General features: G+C 39.9%; 1 protein-coding gene across 10 annotated transcripts in view; it reads right to left on the reverse strand.

Moving 5' to 3' along the window:
- Positions 1–20419, reverse strand: part of itpr1b (inositol 1,4,5-trisphosphate receptor, type 1b) — a 254529-nt gene that overhangs the window by 212496 nt on the left and 21614 nt on the right. For 7 of the 10 annotated variants that reach the window (XM_061923928.2, XM_072916600.1, XM_072916601.1 and 4 more), the window contains exons 4-13: positions 17534–17649; positions 15911–15997; positions 15295–15453; positions 13774–13872; positions 11663–11746; positions 11391–11537; positions 11205–11309; positions 8210–8254; positions 8081–8110; positions 2640–2794 (exon numbers count right to left, since the gene is read on the reverse strand). In XM_061923928.2, coding sequence (XP_061779912.2) covers positions 2640–2794; positions 8081–8110; positions 8210–8254; positions 11205–11309; positions 11391–11537; positions 11663–11746; positions 13774–13872; positions 15295–15453; positions 15911–15997; positions 17534–17649 — 1027 coding nt within the window. The remainder of the gene's footprint in view (positions 1–2639; positions 2795–8080; positions 8111–8209; positions 8255–11204; positions 11310–11390; positions 11538–11662; positions 11747–13773; positions 13873–15294; positions 15454–15910; positions 15998–17533; positions 17650–20419) is intronic. The other 3 variants (XM_061923933.2, XM_072916599.1, XM_061923934.2) reach the window with 1 other exon arrangement.

The following is a 20419-nucleotide window of genomic DNA, read 5'->3' on the forward strand; positions in this document are numbered from 1 at the left end:
CCTCAGTAGAAGCATTTAAGTCCCATCTTAAAACTCATTTGTATACTCTAGCCTTTAAATAGCCCCCCTGTTGGACCAGTTGATCTGCCGTTTCTTTTCTTTTCTCCTCTGCTCCCCTTTTCCTTGAGGGGGGGGGGGGGCACAGGTCCGGTGGCCATGGATGAAGTGCTGGCTGTCCAGAGTCGGGACCCGGGGTGGACCGCTCGCCTGTGCATCGGCTGGGAACATCTCTACGCTGATGACCCGTCTCCGCTCGGGATGGTGTCCTGCTGGCCCCACTATGGACTGGACTCTTACTATTATGTTGGATCCACTATGGACTGGACTCTCACAATATTATGTCAGACCCACTCGACATCCATTGCTTTCGGTCTCCCCTAGAGGGGGGGGGTTACCCACATATGCGGTCCTCTCCAAGGTTTCTCATAGTCATTCACATCGACGTCCCACTGGGGTGAGTTTTTCCTTGCCCGTATGTGGGCTTTGTACCGAGGATGTCGTTGTGGCTTGTGCAGCCCTTTGAGACACTTGTGATTTAGGGCTATATAAATAAAGATTGATTGATTGATTGATTGATTGATTGATTGAAATACTTTAGATGTGTAAACATTGCAAATAGGGATGATGCTCGAAACCGATTTTCCCGGTTGTTCGATAAGAAAAGAACAGAGTCCTCGGACTCGAATCCCTTTTTGAGAACCGGTACCCGTTATCAAGACTACTATAGTAAAGAAAAATAGTTGGTTCTTAATTCGAATCCCTGGGAACGAATCCCATCCCGACCAGAAATGCCCCGTGTGACATCACAAGAAATGACGTCACGTAGCTCAGTCATTAGGCGTAGATAGCGAAAGCAGGAAAAAAATGGACCGGGAAAAGTGCTCCAAGGTGTAGTAAAGTTCAAAAGAAAAGATATAATCCAATGAATAATTTTACTGAGAGATTTGAGCAGGGTACAAACACATGACGAACACTTTTACGACCAACCGGAAACATAGCAACCAGGCTAGCAACGCACCTCCTTTACGGCAGCTGTCGCAACGTTCTTAAAGCAACCGCAGCACATACATATATATATACACAACATATAACAATCTATATATACACAACATATATGACATGATCTCCCTTTTTTAACTTTTGCTTTTCTTTCCTTGTAAACAAAACAAAAACACACTGTATATGTGTTGTCTGTCTAATTATAAATAATGCAGACGAGGAGTGTTGGCTGAGTTACTTTCACAGCGTGCTCATAACCTCATTCTTAGCTGCCGGGGTGGCGACATGCAACAACACTTTTCGGGGCTAACGCGCATGCTCGTCACTCCCGTTGCATGCTGGGTAGTGTAGTTGTTATCTTCCCTAGCTCATAACATCACATCTTTCCCCTTATAAAGAAATACTGTTAACTCAATAAAGTGTATTTATTTTTTAGCTTTAACTTTTCATTTTTTAGCATTGTAACCACATTTGCAAACAACTTTTCTCTTCATAGAATTTTCTTTCAATAAAGAAATAAAGTGCAAAAATGTCAAAGCATCATAACAAACAGTTATGTTAAATAGCAGCAGAAGTGCACTTTTTGGAGAGCTGTATTATTTTCAGTTTTGTGCCCAAGGGACTGATTTTATTTAGCACTATATTATTATTTATACACCTATAGTGATCACAGAGACAGGTTGTTTTTGTGTTACTGTATGTATTTGTTTTTCTGAAAAATCCCACTTAATATACTTTGGGTAACAACAGTCATTATTTATTTATTTTATTTTATTTTTTTAAGGGGGGTAACAGTCAATATTTATTTATTTATTAGGTTTTATTTTTTTCTTAAATAATAAAAGTGAGCTTTTGTTAAACCAAATATTGTGTGTTTTTTTCCATATACAACAACCTATCTGGAATCGATAAGGAATCGGTTCGATAAGAGGATTTGATAATAGGCTCGAACTCGATAATTTCTTATCAAACATCATCCCTATGACTATCCCAATCAATCCAATACAGTATCTACTGAACGTCTCCAACGATGTATTGTTTGGATTCCATAAAACTAGGCTTTACACCATCATGACTGGGTCCATCACTATTAGTGAGTTGACATTTACCAATAAGCGATCACGTGAAGGAGCATTTTGTCTCTTTAGACTAGTTTATCTGCTTCATATACTTACAGTGCAGTATGTACTGTTCACTGACAAAAGCACCCCAAACTATTTGTGTCCGTACAATATGTTTTTTATGTTACAATCGGAAATGCTGCGGTTAAAAAACTAAAATCTATTAAAGTGCTAAACATTTTTCCCTTCCAATATTGCAATTGCAAGACGAATATGAATTTGACCTTCGACCTTAGCTACCTGATCACATAATTCACAATACATCTATTTGCACTTCCAAAGTGCATCTTAAAGTTGGAAAAGGAACTGTTACCAGTACAAGATAAGAACGTACATGATAAGAAATAGATTGAGGGATGAATCCTGTGTAGTCCTAAAACTTCAGAATAACTACTGGACACCGTGGCTTTAGACCGCCAAAAAATAAATACTAATCGGTGAATGCAAGTGAAAAAGTTCAAGCAGGTAAAGCAGTCAAATTTTTAAAAATTGCACATTTTTAAAGCTTTTATTTTGTACCTGGGCACCATCGAGTCCCCGCCTCTTAAAGTGGTAGGGTCTAGTTCAAAGATAGAAGAGATGTCCATGCCATCCGGGACTGGCACGAGGGTGTACATGATTTTCTCCTGAGGGGCCCTTAGACGCCCACGTAAAGCTTCATTGTCGGCATCCAGCTGAAAGAAGAAAATGTGAGAGTAACACCTGCCACCATCATGAACTCAAAGTGTAAAAGAATGTTATTCTTGATAGAAATGACCACATGTGCTCATTTTCACAATATCAGATCTGATGGGACGCAGTGCCACCCTGTGGTTGAAGGAGGAAGTTTGTCCATCTTTGCTTCTTACTTAAAGTCCAATGATAGTGAGACATTATAATCTGGTATTTTAACACACATATCCCAAAATTATTGAAACATACTCTGTCAAGCTTTTCTCCACACACTTTTCTTCAGCTTCCAACCATTAAAACTCCTGACTCTGTGGCCAACATGCTAACCTTTATATAGACCAACTTTCATTGAATTGCTTGTGTCACGTGACTCAGGGGCGCCGCTAGGGATTTTGGGCCCCATGAAAAGAATCTTTACAGGGCCCCCAACACAGTGTCATTATTTTTTCTGTATTATAATTTCATCATCATTAGGGGCCTCTCTGGGCCCCCCTCCATCATGGGCCCCCTTTACCCCCCCTTTTCGGCGCCCCTGCGTGACTTCTTCACAAAAGTGCAAAAAAGCGATGGTCAACCAACCCAAGATGGCTGTCGTGCAGCAAGTAAACTACCTAAATACGCAAGGGGCCTAGATCTTCCTGTACAAAACAGATACGAGCATGAAATCTAACTATAGAATGGAATCTATCCCTATACGTAATCGAAAAAAGATTTGTCGAGTCATATCAAGGACTATCCGAGACATATCGCACTATTTTGTGCTTTAGACCAGTGATTTTCAACCACTGTGCCGCGGCACACTAGTGTGCCGTGAGATATTGTCTGGTGTGCCGTGGGAAATTATGCAACTTCACCTAATTGGTCCCAAAAACATTTTTTGCATATCAATAATTAAGTTAAAGTTAAAGTACCAATGATTGTCACACACACACTAGGCGTGGCGAAATTATTCTCTGCATTTGACCCATCACCCTTGATCACCCCCTGGGAGGTGAGGGGAGCAGTGGGCAGCAGCGGTGGCCGCGCCCGGGAATAATTTTTGGCGATTTAACCCCCAATTCCAACCCTTAATGCTGAGTGCCAAGCAGGGAGGTAATGAGTCCCATTTTTATAGTCTTTGGTATCATAATAATGTGCCGTTGTCTAGTGCCTGTGCTGTGTGGAGCTCGGCAGGGTAATCTTGTAATACTCCATACCAGTAGGTGGCAGCAGGTAGTTAATTGCGTTGTGAAGTGAAGTGAAGTGAATTATATTTATTTAGCGCTTTTTCTCTAGTGACTCAAAGCGCTTTACATAGTGAAACCCAGTATCTAAGTTACATTTAAACCAGTGTGGGTGGCACTGGGAGCAGGTGGGTAAAGTGTCTTGCCCAAGGACACAACGGCAGTGACTAGGATGGCGGAAGCGGGGATCGAATCTGGAACCCTCAAGTTGCTGGCACGGCCACTCTACCAACCGAGCTATACCGCCCAGAAGTCGGAACGCGTCGAGGATGGTTTGTCGTGATCCCAATATGCAGAGCACAGCGGGAGACAGCGTGCAGGTAAAAAAGGTATGTAACGCGTAAACCAAAAATTAACAAAAGGCAAGTCCCGCTAGGAAAAAGCACTGAAGCATAGGGATGGCTATGTAAAACAAAAGTAAAACTGAACTGGCTACAAAGTCAACAAAAACAGAATGCTGGACGACAGCAAAAACTTACAGCGTGTGGAGCAAATACGGTGTCCACAAAGCACATCCGTACATGACATGACAATCAACAATGTCCCCACAAAGAAGGATAGCGTACGCACAACTTCAATAGTCTTGATTGCAAAAACAAAGCAGGTGCGGGCAATAACACTCAAAGGAAGGCGTGAAGCTGCTACAGGAGAACGCCAACAAAACAGGAAAGGTCACCAAAATAACAGCGCAAGACAGGAACTAAAGCACTACACACAGGAAACAACAACAAACTCAAAATATGGCACGACAACCTGGTGGAGTTTCATTTTGAACCTTTTCTGCTGGTGGTGTGCCTCCGTATTTTTTTTTATGAAAAAAATGTGCCTTGGCTCATAAAAGGTTGAAAAACACTGCTCTAGACGTTATTCTACATGGAAAAACAGGTGACAACTTGGAAACTACAACTTATTTGTGTGTGGCTGGGTCCAGAAAATTGGTATCAAGACTCTCCCGGATAAATATGCATTTTTTGTGCTTGGGGAAGGTTGCATTTGATTATTTAAATTTGTGTCTTGTGAGGCTGCGTCCATGAACACAAACTAAAACTGGGACGATATAGCACCCGACAGCTGACACCAGTGACTGCGTATCCATTTATCAAACTTACAATTACTGAATCATCACCACATTTGATTTTTTGTGTCCTGCTGTCATATGTACTCTGACACATTTGTGTACAAAATAAACAAGAGGGCGATGTAGAAGTACTTTTCCTGACAAAGTATCATTGACCCTGACTTTCTGGTTTATTAAAAATGTAAAGACAAACAATATCAAGATGGTACTTCAAAAAGGAAATACTAAACAAGTAAAGTATATTTAAGGGGAACATTATCACAATTTCAGAAGGGTTAAAACCATTAAAAATCAGTTCCCAGTGGCTTATTTTATTTTTCAAAGTTTTTTTCAAAATTTTGCCCATCACGCAATATCCCTAAAAAAAGCTTCAAAGTGCATGATTTTAACCATCGTTATATACACCCGTCCATTTTCCTGTGACGTCACACAGTGATGCCAATACAAACAAACATGGTGCATAGAACAGCAAGGTATAGCGACATTAGCTCGGATTCAGACTCGGATTTCAGCGGCTTAAGCGATTCAACAGATTACGCATGTATTGAAACGGATGGTTGTAGTGTGGAGGCAGGTAGCGAAAATGAAATTGAAGAAGAAACTGAAGCTATTGAGCCATATCGGTTTGAACCGTATGCAAGCGAAACCGATGAAAACGACACAACAGCCAGCGACACGAGAGAAAGCGAGGACGAATTTTGCGATCGCCTTCTAACCAACGATTGGTATGTGTTTGTTTGGCATTAAAGGAAACTAACAACTATGAACTAGGTTTACAGCATATGAAATACATTTGGCAACAACATGCACTTTGAGAGTGCAGACAGCCCAATTTTCATCAATTAATATATTCTGTAGACATACCCTCATCCGCGCTCTTTTCCTGAAAGCTGATCTGTCCAGTTTTGGAGTTGATGTCAGCAGGCCAGGGAAGCTAGGGTCGATAGGGGGTTTAGCTCGCTCGTCTGCGGGAACAAACTGCCGCCATTGCTAGCCGTGCTACCGAGGTGCTTTGTCCCTGAATTGCTCACACACTCCGGCAGATTCAATGGGGGTCTGGCGGCAGATTTCTTTGACTTTATCGTTGGAAATGCATCTGCTTTGAGTGTCGCAGGATATCCTCATATTCTGGTGTAACGCAGGTGCCAAATTCATACCTTTTTGAATTTGACTGGTATGCTCTTGCTTGCTAGTTACTCTTTGAGCGCTGTGCCACTTGCCATCTCTGTCGTAGCATAGCTTTCGTCAGTAAAGTGTGCGGAACAAACGTCCAATTTCTTGCCACTTTCGCATCTTTGGGCCACTGGTGCAACTTGAATCCGTCCCTGTTCGTGTTGTTACACCCTCCGACAACACACCGACGAGGCATGATGTCTCCAAGGTACGGAAAACAGTCGAAAAAACGGAAAATAACAGAGCTGATTTGACTCGGTGTTTGAGAAAATGGCGGATTGCTTCCCGCGTTGTGACGTCATCGCTCCGAGAGCGAATATTAGAAAGGCGTTTAATTCGCCAAAATTCGTCCATTTAGAGTTCGGAAATCGGTTAAAAAAATATATGGTCTTTTTTCTGCAACATCAAGGTATATATTGGCGCTTACATAGGTCTGGTGATAATGTTCCCCTTTAAAAATACATCAAACAAACCTTTTACGAAGTGATCACTGCAAACCCGACTCGAGTGCGTGCTAGGTTGTCTTTCCTAAATCTTGCGGTCTTCCACCCTTCTTCATTACCTCTCGAGGAACTCTGAAGAAACGTTTATCCTTTTCGAGATATGAACGCTTCGTACAGTCTTAGGCCGTGTCTACACTTCGTCGTTTAAACCCTTAAACAAATAATCATTTAGCCTAAGCCCCGTTTCAGCCACACTAAACTATCGTTTAAGGTCCCCCTCCTCGGACAGATTTTTACACGAGTAAGTCAGCCGTGTAATTCTTGAATCTCCGGCACTTAGCTTTGTATGGACTCATTGATCGTTTACAAAGTGAGTTCGGCGAGGAAGTGACGCCAGAAAGACCGCGCCCACACAGGAGGTGACGTCAGAAAGAACGAGCCACAGCCAGCTTCATAATAAAGCTCTGAGCTAACCACTGGAAAGATGGAGGCGAGTCATCCAGACATGCCTGTGTTTCTCCTTCTTCTACATGTACAGACGCTTGTGGAAATCACACATGAATACCTTAAGAGAAAGCGATTGCAGCTATTTGGGATACAACACTTCTCAGACGGCAAGAGGACTTTCAGCTGTGTTTTTACTTAGCAAAAAACTTCGTCCATTTGTCGAAGGAGAGACAACAAGAATGCAAGCTCCCGTGGAAGTGATAAAAAAAGGTAGCGTGTGCTTTGTATTACCTGGCTGTCGAGGAAAACATCGAATGCATTTGGACCAGCAAAGCAGACTGTATCAGTTATTGTCCGCCATGTATGTCGCGGACTCAACGTCTAGGTCCAGAGTATATAAAGTCACCAAAAAGGAATGGACAATAAAGGTGAAGGCAAAAGAGTGAGGACTGTCCTGACCAGATATCTAGATCCCGAGATTGATTAATGTTAAATGTTCTTTATCACATTGTTTACGTGTCTAATAAAGATTTGATTCAGGTGTGATTCACTACAATAGGGCCCCACAGCACACTGGATTCCAGTTAATTGAAATACCACAACATTGGATATTGTTCAGATAAGTTACATTTAAGAACCTGTACACAAAGCAACACTGGAGGTGACTATGACGTGCGCATTTTCTGCACATGCGTACTAGATCGCGTGGCATTGTGTGTGGACACGGATAAGGTTAGGTGTGATTTACCCTGGATAACCTAATCCGGTTTAGTGTAAACGGGGCCTTAAACAACGCAAGCAAATGGCGCCTAGTACCCATTGAGAACAGACGCTCGCATGACCACCACGCATATTTAATGAGCCGAAAGTGAGCCGGAATGTGACGTCATGTAAATCCAAGTAATAATTCCCATAATGTAGTACCTGGAAATTAAAGGGTGTGAAGTCCACCACCTAGAAGAGAAAGCAAAGATTAACCACATAATTTAGAATGAATAATGGAAAGCCAACCAGCATGACGTTGCTTAGCAGTCAATGATCAGGCTGACTTACTGCAGACCGCTGCTCAACACTCTCCTCTTCAAAGTCGGGATTTACCTTTTCAACACATAACACAACATAAATCTATGAGCAAGGGATTTATTCCCATTAATGTCAGTTTGATGATAAGATTTTATCCAAATAAATGCAATATACTTGGGACTTAAAAATATCAAAATTGCACAGTACAAAACTGTCACAGTATTTGGGCCAGGTATGACATCCAAAAAAAAAAACATTGGTAAAGACTTGCCATGGTGTGTAAAATAAAGTGGAAGGAATGTTTAGGTAGGACTAACACCTACTGTAATTAAACACAAACATATTGCCCAAATTCTAATCATATTTATTAGTACAAACTTGAATTTTTAAGTGCAAAGAATAGTGCGGAAACATCCACTGTTTCAAGCAAATATAAAAACATTTTTTTACAGTTGAGTGTATTTAAAGTGACAATGTAAACATCTTGTCTTAACAAGTGTAAAACAATAATGTTCAGTTTAGTGTCTTTTAGGGATGTCCCGATCCGATATTTGGATCGGATCGGCTGCCGATATTTGCCAAAAATTGCGTATCGGCAAGGCATGGGAAAATGCCGATCCAGATCCAGTTTAAAAAAAAACTCCGGTCCGTGTTTTCCAACGCACCTATTTAAATAATACATTCCACTTTTCTGCTGCTCCGTAATTTCCGTTCCCATTTTCCAGCACACCTTCAACACATCCACATGTCTGTGGATTCTCATGCAGTTGCTTTTAGCTGCTGGCATTACACGACAGGCTCTTCTCACTCTTTCCTGTGTCTCCCTCTCACAGACAGCAAGTGCACCTTCTTACACACGTCACATACTGTCACGTCATACGTCACATACGTATACGCCCTCCCCGAGCAGAGAGGTAGCAGCATGGCTAACGTTAGCTGTGATGCTAGCGCAGCCGTGCGAGCAACGCTCCCTTTAAGCGTCCTCTGCGCATAGCAAATCTATGCCATGCACAAAATCAAATAAAAAAATAAGCGCATAACAATTTTCGACACACGGACACGACAGAGAAAACAGTTTTCGTCATCATTCTTCAAATATTGTGACGTCTGTCGAGACGCTTATCCCTATTCGGGGCCACACGTCCACACCATCAAAATGCCGAGGCAAAAATTTCCACATCAACACCGTATGAAAAAATTAGTGATTTTTTTTAGTTGTGATTTCCTTCTCTGCATGAAAGTTTAAAAGTAGCATATATTAATGCAGTATGAAGAAGAATGTTTTAATGTAGACATGCAAGCCTTGAAAGAAAAAATTGAAAATCAAGACTACATTTCCTGCAAATGGGTGCATTTCTACCCTATATTTTAACTTTAGATTTATTCTCATATCAAACTCTTTTGGCTGTCTTTTTGACACTTATCCGGCGCCCCCCTCCACACCCTTGATTATAAATAATGTAAATAATTCAATGTGATTATCTTGTGTGATGACTGTATTATGATAATAGTATATATCTGATAGTATATATCTGTATCATGAATCAATTTAAGTGGACCCCGACTTAAACAAGTTGAAAAACATATTCGGGTGCTACCATTTAGTGGTCAATTGTACGGAATATGTACTTCACTGTGCAACCTACTAATAAAAGTCTCAATCAATCAATCAAAACACATAGACTCATCATACTGTGAAGTGAAGTGAAGTGAAGTGAATTCAATTTATATAGCGCTTTTTCTCTAGTGACTCAAAGCGCTTTACATAGTGAAACCCAATATCTAAGTTACATTTAAACCAGTGTGGGTGGCACTGGGAGCAGGTGGGTAAAGTGTCTTGCCCAAGGACACAACGGCAGTGACTAGGATGGCGGAAGCGGGGATCGAACCTGCAACCCTCAAGTTTCTGGCACGGCCACTCTACCAACCGAGCTATACCGCCCCTATAGCACCTATCACAGCTATACTGCTGTGATTATATGCATCAAGTGTTCATTCAAGGCTAAGGCAAAATATCGAGATATATATTGTGTATCACAATATGGCCTTAAAATATCGCAATATTAAAAAAAGGCCATATCGCCCAGCCCCAGTTCAATGATGCCATTTCTGTTTGTCATGTATAATTTTGTCTATTTTGTGTTTATCCTTGAATAAACAGGTCAGTTTCTTGTTACCAACCATTGTGTATTATTCAAACTCCCCCAATTCAGCTGGCTAGTTGTTATCAAGAGTACTAAAACCCTTTTCAACATGATTCTGACAACTAAGTAGGCTAAATAACTTTAAACTTTAATACATGCTCAGATAGGCCAGTATCGGTCAGTATCGGTATCGGATCGGAAATGCAAAAACGGTATCGGATCGGAAGTGCAAAAACTTGGATCGGGACATCCCTAGTGTCTTTCAACTTTTACTTTAGGAGAAGCAGTCAACATTTATTTATATCAGTTTGGAAAATGCTGTTTCTCTGAAAAGTTAAACAATTAATATTTTAATAATGTAAATACTTCCAAAATCGATGTTTAGCTTCGCTAACGTTCAATATATTTTCCGGGTGATGGTTTATCAAGTAGTTTCTCATGTTTCCCGCGGTGTGCAATGTCCCCGCTCCCACTGGACCCTTTCCCTCCGCAGCTGTGTGCTGCCTTGAAAACGCTCGAGACGAAGGTAGCGCTTTAGTACGCAGACTTTATTACCTCCGCCAAATAAGTTATGTTTTACCAGGGTTTGTTTGTCTGTTATGAATGGATTTTGATGAAATGTCTATAAAAAAAACAATTCCTCTTATCTACTATGAACACACTTCCCCAGCATGTTTCCTCCTTTCCTCCCATTTTCGACGTTCCCCGTCCCCACCTTATGGAAGATGTAATTTAATTTAAACCAGCCAATGCAAAAGCGCCAGAACAAAACAACACTCACTAAGTTTTTGTTTGACAGAGTCACACATCATGGCATTATTGTGAGTATTTTGAAACCGCAATACCGTTACATCCTTAGGATAATATACAAAAACACACACCTCACCCACCTCTGCAGCCAAATAGCAACCAGTTGCCAAATGTTTAAACCTGAACAGGCTGTTCCAGTAGCCTGCACCTCCCCGACACGGGTCATGGTGGACCACCTTGGGAGGGACAAAAGCAAATTGATGAGCTTATTCCCGTTTAAACAACATGTTTGACAGTTTGTATAGCACCACACTAACCTCCACTTCCCAGAGTGCCTTGCTGCTGGTGGCGGACGTGGCGGACTGGCGCCCTGTTGTTCTGAGGAACACATATTGCTTCTTCCTGTGGTCATCACAAGTGAGAAACTTCTCCTGCTCGGCATGAAATAACCGGACAACATCTCCCTGCCATTGCAAACACACGCAGAAGCGTACACACAACAAACACACACACAATGAAAATATCCAAGGATGTTTTAGAAGGAGGGTGCTGTAACAAATGTCCCATAAAGTAATAGGAATATACCGACCCCTTTGAGGATGGTTTCCTTGTTGTCGCTCCATTTCATGAACAGCACAACTTTCCAACTTGTGTTGCAATTCACAGAATTTACCTAAGTCGAAGATGTAAAATGCATTATACAAATGTATAATATTGCAGAATTACACATATTTATTGGTCATTTTGGAGGCTGTAATTAGCTTCTGTTTTTGGATTATATTGAAACTTTTCACATTAAGCAGAGGGTCAAACTGGTTTTCATTGAGGGATATATTGCAGTTATGATTCACCTCATGATATTTTTATTTGATGCATTTAATTATTGTATATACTTTTTCCGTAAATTCTGTAGATAGATAAAATGTAAGGTGTTTTTACAGCATATTACGGTACTGTAAATTAAAGTTTTTTTTCTACGGTCTACTACTGTAAATGGAAAAATGGTAACAGTTTTTTATGGTGGAAAAAGGGCACCTCTGTGGTACTGTTTTTCCATTTACAGTACTATGCTATAAAACACACCTTAAATGTTATGGTAAAAAATCAGGGAGCTCGGTCGCCACAATTTTACTGTAAATTCTATTGTCGTATTTACGGTGTACACTTTGATGGATAACTTGCTTTGAAATTAGAAGGTAAAGGCCTACTGAAATGCGATTTTCTTATTTAAACGGGGATAGCGGGTCCATTCTATGTGTCATACCTGATCATTTCGCGATATTGCCATATTTTTGCTGAAAGGATTTAGTAGAGAACATCGACGATAAAGTGCGCAACTTTTGGTCGCTGATAAAAAAGCCTTGCCTGTACAGGAAGTAGCAGACGAGTAGCGTGACGTTGTGGAGCTCCTCAAATCTGCACATTGTTTACAATCATGGCCACCAGCAGCGAGAGCGATTCAGACCGAGAAAGCGACGATTTCCCCATTAATTTGAGGGAGCATGAAAGATTCGTGGATGAGGAAAGTGAGAGTGAAGGACTAGAGGGCAGTGGGAGCGATTCAGATAGGGAAGATGCTGTGAGAGGCGGGTGGGACCTGATATTCAGCTGGGAATGACTAAAACAGTAAATAAACACAAGACATATATATACTCTATTAGCCACAACACAACCAGGCTTATATTTAATATGCCACAAATTAATCCCGCATAACAAACACTTCTCCCCTCCCGTCCATATAACCCGCCAATACAACTCAAACACCTGCACAACACACTCAATCCCACAGCCCAAAGTACCGTTCACCTCCCCAAAGTTCATACAGCACATATATTTCCCCAAAGTTACGTACGTGACATGCACATAGCGGCACGCACGTACGGGCAAGCGATCAAATGTTTGGAAGCCGCAGCTGCATGCGTACTCACGGTACCGCGTCTGCGCATCAAACTCAAAGTCCTCCTGGTAAGAGTGTCTGTTGTCCCAGTTCTCCACAGGCCAATGGTAAAGCTTGATTGTCATCTTCCGGGAATGTAAACAATGAAACACCGGCTGTGTTTGTGTTGCTGCAGTCGGCCGCAATACACCGCTTCCCACCTACAGCTTTCTTCTTTGCTGTCTCCATTGTTCATTGAACAAATTGCAAAAGATTCACCAACACAGATGTCCAGAATACTGTGGAATTTTGCTATGAAAACAGACGACTTAATAGCTGGCCACCATGCTGTCCCAAAATGTCCTCTACAATTTGTGATGTCACGCGCAGACGTCATCATACCGAGACGTTTTCAGCAGGATATTTCGCGCGAAATTTAAAATTGCACTATAGTAAGCTAACCCGGCCGTATTGGTATGTGTTGCAATGTTAAGATTTCATCATTGATATATAAACTATCAGACTGCGTGGTCGGTAGTAGTGGGTTTCAGTAGGCCTTTAAGCAAATATTTAAAAATATATTTGTTTAACAAAAGAAAATTGGAATATATGACAATATAATATTTTTTGCATTATTAGATCATATTCAAGTTTAAACGATATGCAATTGCATCCAGTGCGCTGTTTTTTTTTTTTTACTTTATTGACAAATATTTCCAGGCTTAAAATGACGTCGCAGGCCAGATTGAATTTGATACCTGTGACAGTGTATTTGTATGGATTGGACAATCTAATCGATACTGTAAATAGTTGTGCAATAGTACCTCATTGCATCCTGGGTTGTCAACCAGCTGGTGACTGCTGGCATGCAAAGGCTGCCCTGCATTTACGGGGTTAAGGACAACTTTATCTCCAATCACCACCTGTGGGAACATTGCAGAAACCAAGGTAACTCACTACTGTATGAATGGAAAAGCATTTGTGAAAAAAATATACAACATATGATACAAAAGTACACCACTCTGTGTGCTTTTGTAGCAGTAGGAAAATCAGCACCCCATTTGATTTTGATTCATGTTAACCATTATGTGTTCCCAATGCCTATATTGTACTAATAGATTTAAAAAGCATTTAAATACGCTGCCTGTTTTACTTTAGAGCAAATTAAGATTGGCAGCGGCAGTTGCAAAAGATTGGCACTGATTTTTTTTTTTGATTTTTTTTTACTCTCGCAGCATTTACCGGTACTTTACATTTCGGCATAAATAGTCATTTCTTAATTCCTGAGATACTTGATTCACCTCAGAACAGCATTACTTTTTGTCCTTCTTTCTTTTGGTCCTTTGTGTAAAAAATGTTTCACATAAATAAAAAGAAGTTTGGAAAAATGTTTGTATAAGGTCCTTATTTAGCCTGGTGTGGCCCAGTGTATATCCACAAAAAAATGTACATCTTAACTCTTGTACGATGTTTCACAATGGCGCTAAAAGTGCCATATTGCCGCCCAATGTTACCATGGGTCAAAAGCAAAAGTCACATGGAAGTTTTGTGTTATGAATTAAATATCCATATTACAATGGTTGGTCCTATTACTCTAACTCAGGGGTCGGCAACCCACGGATCTAGAGCCGCATGCGGCTCTTTAGCGCCGCCCTGGTGGCTCTCTGGAGCTTTTTCAAAAATGTATGAAAAATGGAAAAAGATGAGGGGGAAAAAATATATTTTTTTTGTTTTAATATGGTTTCTGTAGGAGGACAAACATGACACAAACCTCCCTAATTGTTATAAAGCACACTGTTTATATTAAACATGCTTCACTGATTCGAGTATTTGGCGAGCGCCGTTTTGTCCTACTAATTTTGGCGGTCCTTGAACTCACCATAGTTTGTTTACATGTACAACTTTCTCTGACTTTCGGGGACGTGTTTTATGCCACTTCTTTTTCTGTCTCATTTTGTCCACCAAACTTTTAACGTTGTGCATGAATGCACAAAGGTGAGTTTTGTTGATGTTATTGACTTGTGTGGAGTGCTAATCAGACATATTTGGTCACTGCATGACTGCAAGCTAATCGATGCTAACATGTTATTTAGGCTAGCTATATGTACATATTTCATCATTATGCCTCATTTGTAGGTATATTTGAGGTCATTTAGTTTCCTTTAAGAACTCTTAATTCAATTTATATCTCATGACACACTATCTGTATGTAATATGGCTTTTAATTTTTTGCGGCTCCAGACAGATTTGTTTTTGTATTTTTGGTCCAATATGGCTCTTTCAACATTTTGGGTTGCCGACCCCTGCTCTAACTACAAATTAGTCCCACACCGCACTCTACCCACACTGTCTCCCAGTGATCGCAATTTGTAGAAAGGCTGGATGTAGAACCAGGATCCCTCATTTCCTGCCGAGTCCAGAGTCACCCTCATGGCATTCTTCTCCAGCAGTGCAGGTAGACGCTTGTTCACCGTTAGGTACTTATTGCTTTTCAAATGCAGCAACTTTTGGGGGAAAAAAACAACATTACATTGGTACAGGTCAACTAGTTACCAAAAATGGCACAAAGTAGCCACCGAAAACATGAAGACTGGTTGGACCATAAAAAGAATTGTGTACTAGACTGGTGCATTAAGACCCAAGGAAGTACTTCACTGAAAGTAAGCATCTCCGTAAGTACATAGTGTCTATTTATGCTCTTAATGTGCAAGTATCTTTTATTGGAAGATGCTTCCCAAGACCTCTTCAACAGAATATATTTTCTTCTAATTATTATGTTTTTACAATAAGCCTGATGACACATTTTACAAGTTATTGTATCATCAGACTAGATTGTGTGAGTTAATTTCTCCCAAAACAACAACACTTTTAGCAAGAGGGTTAAAGTCCATATCATTAGCAGTACAGTGTTTGACCATGCTCAGTACTGTTGGACCTTATCATGCAGGTTGTTGAACACACCTGAATGACATTGCCATATTGGATGACTGAGCCGAGCAACTTGCGGTTCTCAGACTCGTTCTGCTTCTTCTCCAAGTCAGCAGCATGCTGCAACAAAAGGCAAGAATTAGGAAGTCGCTCCTGGAAATTCTTCTTTGATCAGGAGAGCCAACACAGTAGCTGTACCAAAAATGAAGCCTCTATTAGTGATTACTACTAATGTATTTATCTCAGAATGCATGTAGAAAATCCATAAAGATTACACTATTGCAATCATCCACAGAGGGAGAAGTAGAACACTCACTGTTGAGATATACATACATAAATACACTAAACACAGCGATTTACATACTGCAATGTATTCCTAACGTGTTGTTGTTTAAAAACCCATCAATTATAAGTTGTGATGTGCCACAGAGCTCCACTCTGGTTTTTTTTTTTTTTTTTAAATGTATTGCATATGCTGTTCTTGAATTCTACATTCAGCGAGCAGAACGTTTCATATAATTGTTTATCAGAAGTTTTCCAAGCAAATTTTCCCTCACATTTAAACAAACAATCAATTAGAACAGTGGTTCTCAAATGGGGGTACATGTACCCCTGGGGGTACTTGAAGGTATGCCAAGGGGTACGTGAGATTTTTTCAAAATATTCTAAAAATAGCAACAATTCAAAAATCCTTTATAAATATAAATAAAAACCTATCTTTTTTTCCAATAGTTCAAGAAAGACCACTACAAATGAGCAATATGTTGCACTGTTATACAATTTAATAAATCAGAAACTGATGACATAGTGCTGTATTTTACTTCTTTATCTCTTTTTTTCAACCAAAAATGCTTTGCTCTGATTAGGGGGTACTTGAATTAAAAAAAAACTCACAGGGGGTACATCACTGAAAAAAGGTTGAGAACCACTGAATTAGAACAATCTTATTTTTGTCTTCTGCCAATAATTACTATATTATGTTGTATTTAATGTTTAGTTCCAATTAGGCAATAACGTATGTATTGGCTCCTGCTATCAATCAATCAAACATCTATGCATATAGCCCTTAAAGACAAATGTCTAAAAGGGCTTCACCAACTAACACCAACTCCCCTGATCTAAACCCACATAAAAAAACCTCATAAGAGCCCGGCTGGGGAAAAAGAATAAACCTTGAAAAGGGACCGCAGATGTAAGGACCCACCTTTCAGGGTGATCAGCTGTCGATTGGATATAATTATTGAATTGTTAAATTAATACATAATGTGGGAGTACATTCCATCGGGAAGCCAACCTACAAGGTTTAGTTAATTATCTTCATTATTTTACTGTAAAGCTAACTTTATTTCCTATTTTTTGTATTCATCAACTATTATATTTTGGTTATTTATGCTCTAACTGTAACTAGTTGATTCTATACATCACTTTGGTCAACTAAAGTTGTGCTATTCAAAAAAGGAAAGCAAGTAGGTTAAAAAAATTATTGTTAAAAACTCCAGTTTTAGACATAACCCATCTCTTGTATTGGATTGGTGCATTATATCTAATCTATAGGGTATTTTTACATATCCAATGCATGTCCACAACAACTGGATGCTACTAACAACCCAACCAAGTATTGTCCTTGTGGCGGCTGTATGGTGATGAAGACCTTACATGGAGTTTGGTGAGGAGGACAGTGTCAGTAGTGCTGTTGCCTCCAGGTTTTGCCGCTTTCCAGAACTGTTTTTGTGCAGAGTATCTGTTCATGGGACACAGTTTGAAAAGGCAGTCTAGGGAGAAAGGACAAAAAAGCTTAACTTGATCCCATTGAAGGTATTTTAGGGCTGATTGGCCAAATGTTGCCCACTGACACAAAGCAAAACACTCCTTAACAAACATTATTTTACTTTTGATTAGAAGTTGTGTGGAACTGTTCAACACCAGTACAGTATAAAATACATGTTGATGAACATGAAAAGCTTGTTCTATGAACTAACACAATTCTATAGCTAATGTATAGACAGAGCTTGAAAGGTGTTAATATTTTGCCATTCTTTAAAGCAATAACAACCAAACGAAGAGGTAAGGGCACCAGAATAGACACAAAGGCTATTGTATAATGCATCGATCTTCCTCCCACACACTGGGGTAATTATTAACAGTCCAATATTATAAAAGAAAAGAGTCTAAAAGAATAACAACATGGGTGCCTCCTTGGCAGAAAACTGTACTTTAAGAATCTCTGTCATGAACAGTCCAACGACAGGGTAAATTACAAGACGAAAGGTTGCAGTTTATCTGATCACTTGCTATGAACTTAATATTCTCAAATCGGAATGGATAATGAACATTGTGTCTGGTTGGAACAGAGTGGAACACTCACTTTACAAAAATTAATTCTTACATGTTGTGAGATGCAAAATATAAGCCGGTGCAAAGAACCTGATGAGCTATAATCGTAATTATTATTCTAGAAAATATATGAAGATCTCTCGTGTCCACTGTGAGGCAGAAATGCAACAGAACGAGACCATAAAGACCAGGTCCAACAAAGAAAATACTGTTAATTGTCTTTCCTCATGTTTTTCCCCACATTAATTTACTTTTGATTTTCTCAAATCCACTGGATCAAAAACAGGCTTGCAGACAGTGTATTTGCAAAGAATTCACAGTGCTTCACTTCTTCCCACATTTTGTTATCTTACAGCCTTATTCCAAAATGGAATTAATTAATTTTTTCCCTGAGAAATCTACACACAATACACCATAATGACAGTGTAAAAACATTGTTTGAGCTTTTTGAAATGTATTAAAAAAAAAAAAAAAATAAGAAATCACATGTACTTAAGTATTCACAGCCATTTTCAGATCTCTCCAGAGATGTTCAATCGGATTAAAGTCTGGGCTATGGCTGGGCCACTTAAGGACATTTACTGAACTGTCCTGAAGTCATTCCTTTGATACCTTGTCTGTGTGTGTGAGGGTTGTTGTCATGCTGAAAGATGAACCGTCGCCCCAGTCTGAGTTCAAGAGCGCTCTGGAGCAGATTTTCACCCAGGATGTCTCAGTACATTGCTGCATTCATCTTTCCCTCTATCCTGACAGGTCTCCCAGTTCCCCACAGCATGATGCTGCCAACACCATGCTTCTCTGTGGGGATGGTATTGGCCTGGTGATGAGCTGTGCCTGGTTTCCTCCAAACATGACGCCTTGCATTGACACCAAAGAGTTCAATATTTTTCGCATTAGACCAGAACATTTTGTTTCTCCTGATCTAAGAGTAATTCAGGTGTATTTTGGCAAGCTTTTACAAAGGAATGGCGTCCGTCTGGCGACTATACCATACAGGCGCGATTGGTGGATTGCTGCAGAGATGTCCTTCTGGAAGGTTCTTCTCTTTCCACAGAAGAATACTGTAGCTCTGACAGAGTGACCATCGGGTTCTTCTCCCCCAATCGCTCAGTTTAGATGGCGGCCATCTCTAGGAAGAGTCCTGGTGGTTCGAAATTTCTTCCATTTATGGATGAGGCCACTGTGCTCATTGGGACCTTCAAGGCAGCAGATATTTTTCTGTAACTTTCTACAGATTTGTGCCTCGAGACAATCCTGTCTCAGAGGTCTACAGACAATTCCTTCGACTTTATGCTTGGTTTGTGCTCTCCCATCCACTGTCAAGTGTGGGACCTTACATATAGACAGTTTCACGCCTTTCCAAATACTGTCCAAGGCTGTGAATACTTATGTACATGTGATTTCTTAGTTTTTTTTTGTTTGTTTTTTTAAATAAATTTGTTAAAAAAAAAAAATATATATATATATATATATATATATATATATATATATATATATATATATATATAGAACCTCGGATACAGGAGGAACAGTGTGGTTTTCGTCCTGGTCGGGGAACTGTGGACCAGCTCTATACTCTCGGCAGGGTCCTTGAGGGTGCATATATATATATATATATATATATATATATATATATATATATATAAAAAACTTTTACATTGTCATTATGGGGTATTGTGTGTAGAATTTTGAGAACAACAATGAAATTATTCAATTTTCGAATAAGGCTGTAACATAACAAAATGTGAAAAAATAAAGTGCTGTGAATATTTTCCAAATGCACTGTTTATTCTAGGCATAATTACTGTAGACCTAAATATTTTAGGAAGTAGTCTTTAAGGTTCGAGAATGTCTTTTATCTTAATAGTCACGTTAGTGATCGTGATTGACGGCAGCTCGTAGTTGTTCTTTGCCAGCATTGAAGGGGGTCAAAGTAAGGCTTTAAAACCTCTATACACTCTACCAACTGTCAAGCCATGTGGAAATTCTTCAAATTCCCCCAAACAGCTGGACAGCTGACACACACATCAAAGTCGGTTATAGTAATGCCATGGTACTGTAAGTCAGTGGAGCATAGAGTTATTGCATAAACCCTCTGCAGTGACACATGCCAGAAAAGAGCAGTCAGTGGGACACAGCAGACATTTGCCAAGGAAAAACAATGCCTACTACTGGTATAACAAACAAAGTGTTAGCTTAGTGGCTGGT

The sequence above is a fragment of the Nerophis lumbriciformis genome, linkage group LG28, assembly GCF_033978685.3.
Source record: "Nerophis lumbriciformis linkage group LG28, RoL_Nlum_v2.1, whole genome shotgun sequence".
NCBI classification, from domain to species: Eukaryota; Metazoa; Chordata; class Actinopteri; order Syngnathiformes; family Syngnathidae; genus Nerophis; species Nerophis lumbriciformis.